Source organism: Camelina sativa, chromosome 19, assembly GCF_000633955.1.
Source record: "Camelina sativa cultivar DH55 chromosome 19, Cs, whole genome shotgun sequence".
In the NCBI taxonomy this organism is placed as follows: domain Eukaryota; kingdom Viridiplantae; phylum Streptophyta; class Magnoliopsida; order Brassicales; family Brassicaceae; genus Camelina; species Camelina sativa.
The window spans coordinates 2,343,160-2,350,266 of record NC_025703.1 but is presented as its reverse complement, the minus strand read 5'-3'; the positions used below and the strand labels follow the sequence as shown (position 1 = coordinate 2,350,266).

General features: G+C 38.7%; 2 protein-coding genes across 2 annotated transcripts; both read left to right on the top strand.

Moving 5' to 3' along the window:
* On the top strand, positions 515-4,174 carry LOC109124770 (pectin acetylesterase 12-like). The gene is made up of 12 exons (XM_010491387.2): positions 515-652; positions 1,060-1,142; positions 1,218-1,347; positions 1,446-1,519; positions 1,711-1,797; positions 1,881-2,005; positions 2,107-2,167; positions 3,100-3,153; positions 3,247-3,324; positions 3,405-3,510; positions 3,600-3,745; positions 3,856-4,174. Exons 1-12 carry the CDS (start codon positions 610-612, stop codon positions 3,961-3,963), a joined length of 1,095 nt encoding a protein of 364 aa, XP_010489689.2. The 5' UTR covers positions 515-609; the 3' UTR covers positions 3,964-4,174.
* LOC104764267 (nucleolin 2-like) lies at positions 4,417-7,101 on the top strand. The gene is made up of 2 exons (XM_010487765.2): positions 4,417-4,618; positions 5,045-7,101. The coding sequence occupies exons 1-2, from the start codon at positions 4,574-4,576 to the stop codon at positions 7,019-7,021; spliced, it is 2,022 nt and encodes a 673-aa protein (XP_010486067.1). The 5' UTR covers positions 4,417-4,573; the 3' UTR covers positions 7,022-7,101.

Below are 7,107 nucleotides of genomic sequence, written 5' to 3'. Positions count from 1 at the left end.
AGAGAGAGTTGTTTGATTTTAGTTTTTCTATTATAATTAAAATAGAAACTCTCACAACCGTGAATCCAGCCATGAAACTCTTTTTGGAAAAACATTTTTTTTTTTTAAATAATTGCTTCTTCAGTCTTCACACTACTCTCTCTCTCTCTGCTTCTTCTTCGATTTCTCTTTTTTTTTTCTTTGTTATTTAGCTCAGAAAAACCCATTCTTTTTTTTACACAAAGATCGATTCTTTATTTTTCTTGTTTATTTTATTAAATCACACTGAGCGTTTCTTTCTTCTACAAAGTTTGTTCCTTTCTTTCTTCTTTAACTCACTCTCCACTGTTAGAGATCTGTTTTTTTCTTGCTGTCACTCTCTCTTCTCTTCTCTTCTCTTCTCTTCTCTTTNTGATTTGAAGGCAAAAGGAATGCGATACGCCAACCAGGTTTTGATGCTTTACCTTATTTTAGTCTCTTAATATGTTCCACCGCGCAGGATCAAGATGGTTAACTGTTTATATTCTTNCTCAAGCTAATGAATATTTAGATTTCAATGTCACTGAAATAGATCGCATTGAGGAACTAGAGTTTGGTTTCTCTAAATATAGCTCCAATTTGAACCCTCTAATGGTTGGTCTCACCCTTATCAGAGGAGCTGATTCTGGAGCTGGTACTTGTTCTCTCTCTGCTTCTGTCACTAGATCTCTCTACATGCCTTTTGTTTCTTTTTCTCTTTTCAGATGGCAAAAATATAGAATATGGTACTAAAAAAAAAATGGGTTTCTTCATTTATTATTCACTTCAACTACATTCTTCTTCTCATCTTGTTCTCTATATTGTCCCTTTCCAGATTTAACTTGTTTTTTACGTTTTTTTTTGTTATCTTATTATTCAAGATTACCTTGGTTTTTCCCTGTTTTATTGCTTACACATGTGTACATATAAGTTATCTTCCATGCAATTTATATGTTATATCTTTATTAGTTTACAGTATGTTTATGTTCAGATGAACATAGCTAGAAGCTGCCTATGTGTCTGTGTTTGAGCCTTTACATGTGTCTGTATGTTTGTTCTCAGTTTGTTTGGATGGAACATTGCCTGGATATCATTTGCACCGTGGACATGGATCTGGTGCGAATAGCTGGCTCATTCAGTTGGAGGTATAGTGATTGATTTGTTCTAGATGAAGGCTTTAATTTTAAGTCTTTGTTGTTAATGTTTTTTTATTGAAACAGGGAGGAGGATGGTGCAACAACATCAGAACCTGTGTATACCGGAAGAAGACTCGACGCGGATCCTCTAACTATATGGAGAAGCAGCTTCAGTTTACAGGAATCCTGAGTGATAAAGCTCAAGAAAATCCTGGTATGGTCACAATCTTTATTTAATTGTCGCTCATGTCAGTAGTGTAATGTAATCTTGACAATCACTGATTGTTATTTTCTTGTGCTTGTCTTCTGCAGACTTCTTCAATTGGAATAGAGTTAAGCTTCGTTACTGCGATGGCGCTTCTTTCAGTGGAGATGGCCAGAATCAGGTTCGAATCACTAGTTGTTTAAGTTAATAGAGATCATGATTAAAGAGATGTGCCTTTGGAAACTCTGTAGTTTATTAGCCATGGAAAACGCTTGGTTTGATCTTAGCGTTGTGTAGAGTTGAGCAGCTTTTGGCTTTGTGTAACACCCGTGAACTAATGCATATAGAAATCTTTTCCTTGATTTTATTCAGGCTGCACAGCTTCAGTTTAGAGGAGAGCGAATCTGGAGAGCCGCAATAGATGATTTGAAGGCAAAAGGAATGCGATACGCCAACCAGGTTTTGATGCTTTACCTTATTTTAGTCTCTTAATATGTTCCACCGCGCAGGATCAAGATGGTTAACTGTTTATATTCTTTCAGGCACTTCTCTCTGGATGCTCTGCTGGTGGTTTAGCAGCAATTTTGCGCTGTGATGAGTTCAGGAACTTGTTCCCTGGATCAACCAAAGTCAAGTGCTTGAGTGATGCAGGCTTGTTCTTGGACACGTTAGTTTATTTCTCCCAACTCAAAGATTGTATTAAAGCTACATCATTTCCCCTTAATTTAGTTACTGCTACTGACTTCTTCTTTGTTTCTGTAATCATAGAGCCGATGTTTCAGGAGGCCGCACCATCAGGAACTTATACAATGGTGTAGTAGAATTGCAGGTGGGATTCCTTTTTCTTCACTTAATGAACTTATACATCTTCAAGTAGTAACCCAAAAGCTTCTTACTTAATATTTAAAGAGCACAAGAAACTTTGGAACTCCTCTTGACACNATGGCGCTTCTTTCAGTGGAGATGGCCAGAATCAGGTTCGAATCACTAGTTGTTTAAGTTAATAGAGATCATGATTAAAGAGATGTGCCTTTGGAAACTCTGTAGTTTATTAGCCATGGAAAACGCTTGGTTTGATCTTAGCGTTGTGTAGAGTTGAGCAGCTTTTGGCTTTGTGTAACACCCGTGAACTAATGCATATAGAAATCTTTTCCTTGATTTTATTCAGGCTGCACAGCTTCAGTTTAGAGGAGAGCGAATCTGGAGAGCCGCAATAGATGATTTGAAGGCAAAAGGAATGCGATACGCCAACCAGGTTTTGATGCTTTACCTTATTTTAGTCTCTTAATATGTTCCACCGCGCAGGATCAAGATGGTTAACTGTTTATATTCTTTCAGGCACTTCTCTCTGGATGCTCTGCTGGTGGTTTAGCAGCAATTTTGCGCTGTGATGAGTTCAGGAACTTGTTCCCTGGATCAACCAAAGTCAAGTGCTTGAGTGATGCAGGCTTGTTCTTGGACACGTTAGTTTATTTCTCCCAACTCAAAGATTGTATTAAAGCTACATCATTTCCCCTTAATTTAGTTACTGCTACTGACTTCTTCTTTGTTTCTGTAATCATAGAGCCGATGTTTCAGGAGGCCGCACCATCAGGAACTTATACAATGGTGTAGTAGAATTGCAGGTGGGATTCCTTTTTCTTCACTTAATGAACTTATACATCTTCAAGTAGTAACCCAAAAGCTTCTTACTTAATATTTAAAGAGCACAAGAAACTTTGGAACTCCTCTTGACACATTCAGAGATTTTACCATTTACAGAGTGTGAAGAACAACTTGCCACGCATATGCACAAACCATCACGATCCAACAACGGTAATCTTCTTTTTGTTCCCTCATACTGATGCTGTTGAAAACTTTTGAACCTGACCATTCAAAGATTTGATAACTCATCTTCTTTCTGTACAGTGTTTCTTCCCACAAAACTTGATCAGCCAGATGAAAACTCCACTTTTTATTGTCAACGCAGCATATGATACCTGGCAGGTTATCTTCTTTTCCTCTTCTGAAACCCAAAAATTTATCCTGCGTAAAGCTGACAAGTCTATGTTACGGCTTCTAATCAGATTCAAAGCAGTATAGCTCCAACGTCAGCAGATCCTAGTGGATTCTGGCATGACTGCAGACTAAACCATGGAAAATGTACTCCTGCACAACTGCGTTTCTTGCAAGGTTGTTCTATAGATCATAAAAACTTGTGGACTTCTCATTTAAAAGCGTTGCATCACTCATATCATTTAATCTTGTTTATTTGAGAACAGGATTCAGGGATCAAATGCTTAGAGTAGTCAAGGGTTTCTCAATGTCTAGACAGAATGGATTGTTCATCAACTCTTGCTTTGCTCACTGTCAAACTGAGAGGCAAGATACTTGGTTTGCCGATGATTCTCCTGTCATCAGGAAAAAGGTAAAATCTCACTCAAATCTTTCCCACACAAACTATGTAACTTACAAGGCTGTCTCTGGACGTCAGGCTCTTGAAAGAATCTGATCTTGACTTTTGTCTATGGTATGTAGGTTGTGGCAATAGCCGTGGGAGATTGGTATTTCGATAGAGCGGAAGTGAAGTTGGTCGATTGCCCCTACCCGTGTGACAAGAGCTGCCACAACTTGGTGTTCAGATAATTGATTGATTCTGTTCTTTACTATTATCACATATACAGACCTTAGAAAGTTTCTTTTTTTCAAAAGGAAAGATCTTGTACCTTGGTAGTACCAATGCCTCATTGGTATATAATTGATTTGTGTTATGGAAAACCATAATAAAAACCAAAACAAAGTTTGCTTAAAAAGAGCATAAATGTAATCACAGAGAAAAGGCTCTTTCTTTTGTTAATGCAAGTAGTTGATCTATATATAAATTAGACATGTCAAGGTTGGTCCCAAAAAAATCAGCCTAACTAATAGTATATCATAACATAAAGTGTCGAACAAAAGCAGATAATGGATAAGAATACCAATAAAATAGTAAAGGGATAGAGAAAGTGAAAAGAGTAAGAATATACAGAGTGTGTTGACAACTTGACACCCTGTTTTCCTGGGGTGTGTGAGTGACAGCTATCTAGTGTTCCCCACTTTGTGTGTGTATATGTGTGAGTGGTTTTTTTTTTCACCTATCATTTGCTTTCAAACACTAACTTCTTCAACAACTCTGAAATATTAATCTGAATTTTCTGAAGTTGAACCCTGTCCATTACTTTTTTTCTTTCTTCACCTGCCGTCTGCATCTTCTTCCATGGCTTCTGATTCTCACACTCCAACTGCAACTACTCCTGAAAAGGTAAACTAACTCAGAAGCATCCCTCTGTTCCTGAGACTCTTGTTATATATGCTTATGCTCATGTCTGTATGTACGTACATGTACCTATATGCGTGTTGCTTTTGAGGTTGATAAGTTTATTTCTTCATCATGTTTTGATTCTCGTAAGATCTATATGTTCTCAATGAGGCAGAGTCGAATATACATGTATGTTTTTACACACAATCTTGTTTTGCTGGAGCAATTATTAGAAGGAAAAAAAAAAAAGTTGAACATTCTAAAAGTTCTAGATTATGCTCATGGTTGTTGAAAGGAACCATCTTCATCCATATTTTTCTAGAAAAAGTTACAGAAATAAATGAAGCAATAATTTTCTATTTAAGATCAAAGGTTTGTGTTATAGTCTTATAGAGACTTATAAGAGACTTTTACTTTTACCTGATGCAGCCATTAGAGAACAAGGTGAACGAGGAAGCTAAGTTGATGGAGAAAGAGATTGGGTCGTCGGATTGTGCGAATGTGGTGAATGATAAACCGGCATTGGATTCAAACACAGAGGTTATTAAAGAAGAAGAGATTGATCAAACTCCTGCGGGTGAACCAGAGAAAGAATCTCCTGCAGTGGTGGAAGAAGTTGGAGTAGTTGTGAAAGCAGAGGAATCTCCAGAGTCAGAGAAACATGCAAATGGTGAGAGGGGAGCTGAAGAAGTTGAACTTAAGGAACCAACCCTTGTGAAAGAGGGTGTTGCAGAAGTTAATGTTGAAGCTAATGATGCGAAGAAAGCAGAAGAGAAGCCAACCGTGGAGAATGTTGTTGTAGAGAACAATACGGAGGAGACGAAGATTGTTGATGTACCTGAATCAGCAGATGAAGCTGGAGGCAAACTGGTGGAGCCAGTTGATGTTCAATCTGTTAGAGATGTATCTGCAGAGACGGCAGAAGAAAAAATCAAAGGTGTGGAGGCTCTTGAAGTCGAGACAGAGCCAGAGGCTTCGGAAAAAGTTGAGACTCAGCCTGAGAAAGTAAAGGAATTAGCACCAGATGTTGAAGTAGTAAAGGCAGAGGAAACTCCTGAAACAACAGAACAAGCTAAGGTTGAGACTGAGGGAAAGCTGGAGGATATAAATGTTGAGGCCAAAGACTCTGGTATCAACTCCAAGGATGAAAAGATATCTGAATCTGGTTCTGCTTTGTGTCCTGAGGAAATTGTATCAACAAATCAGGAATCAGACACTGATCTTAAAAAGGATATTAAAGGAGACGCTACTTCTCTTGCTGATCTCATTGAGAAGGCCGTTTCAGAAGAGAAGCATGTAGTGGATGAACCATCAAAAGATGAAAAAAATTCTGAATCTGGTGCTGCTTTGTGCCCTGAAGAAATTGTATTGGCGACAAACCAAGAATCAGACACTGTCCCTAAAAATGAGACTGAAGGAGATGCTTCTTCTCCTGTTGACGTCATTGAGAAGGCCATTACAGAAGAGAAACATGTGGTGGATGAAAACATTTCTGAACCTGGTGCTGCTTTGTGCCCTGAGAAAGTTGTACCGTCAAACCAAGAATCAGACACAACCCCGGAAGAAGAGATTGATGGAGGCGCTTCTTCTCCTGAGAAGGCCATTACTGAAGAGAAGCATGCAGTTGATAAACCATCAAAGGATGCAACAGCTTCTGGTTCTGCTTTAGTCCCTGAGAAAGTTGTACCATCAAACGAAGTATCAGACACAAACTCCAAAGAGGAGACTGAAGGAGACGCTTCTGCTCCTACTGATGTCATTGAGAAGGCCATAACTGAAGAAAAGCATGTAGTAGATGAACCATCAAAGGATGAAAAACCTTCTGAATCTGGTTCTGCTTTGTGCCCTGAGACAGTCATACCCACAAACCAGGATCCAGACACAACCCCGAAAACGGAGACTGAAAGAGACGTTTCCTATCCAGCTGATGTCACTGAGAAGGCCATTACTGAAGAGAAGCATGTAGTGGAAGAACCATCAAAAGATGAACAAGAGACTGTAAGTGAAGCCAAAGATGTCGTCACAAAACAAGCTACAGAAGGTGAGAACATCACCAAAGACCCTGAATCACCTGCTGCAGTTGTCAAAAGCGAAGAGACTTTGAAAGAAACTGATGCAGAATCAGGAGAGAAGGAAACTGCAGCAACCAAACAAGAGGAAACAATCACAGAAAAGGTAGCAGAGGTTGTAGAAACAGAACCACCTGTTGTCAAAGAGAGCGAAGAGCCGAAACAGCAACCAGAAGTGACAGCCAAAGAAGTTCCTGTGAAGCAAAAACATTCAAACAGCATTATATCAAAGGTGAAGCAATCACTTGTCAAAGCAAAGAAAGCAATCATTGGAAAATCTCCAAGCTCTAAGACTATCACAACTGAAGAAGCTAAAGAAGAAATCAAAGTCAAGTGATTAAAAAAAAGATTCATGAGTTGGGTTCCTTAAAATTTTTCAGGTACTTTTATTAAATTTGCTGGTTTTGCTTCGTCTTTGGGGGG

What these genes read in the sequence shown, in the direction of transcription:
- LOC109124770 (XM_010491387.2), top strand. Translation starts at nt 610, where the DNA reads ATGGTTGGTCTCACCCTTATCAGAGGAGCTGATTCTGGAGCTG. An exon ending in TAAAGCTCAAGAAAATCCTG is followed by an intron (nt 1,348 to 1,445) that starts GTATGGTCACAA and finishes TGTCTTCTGCAG; the next exon opens with ACTTCTTCAATTGGAATAGA. An exon ending in ACCATCACGATCCAACAACG is followed by an intron (nt 3,154 to 3,246) that starts GTAATCTTCTTT and finishes CTTTCTGTACAG; the next exon opens with TGTTTCTTCCCACAAAACTT.
- LOC104764267 (XM_010487765.2), top strand. Translation starts at nt 4,574, where the DNA reads ATGGCTTCTGATTCTCACACTCCAACTGCAACTACTCCTGAAAAG. An exon ending in CTGCAACTACTCCTGAAAAG is followed by an intron (nt 4,619 to 5,044) that starts GTAAACTAACTC and finishes TACCTGATGCAG; the next exon opens with CCATTAGAGAACAAGGTGAA.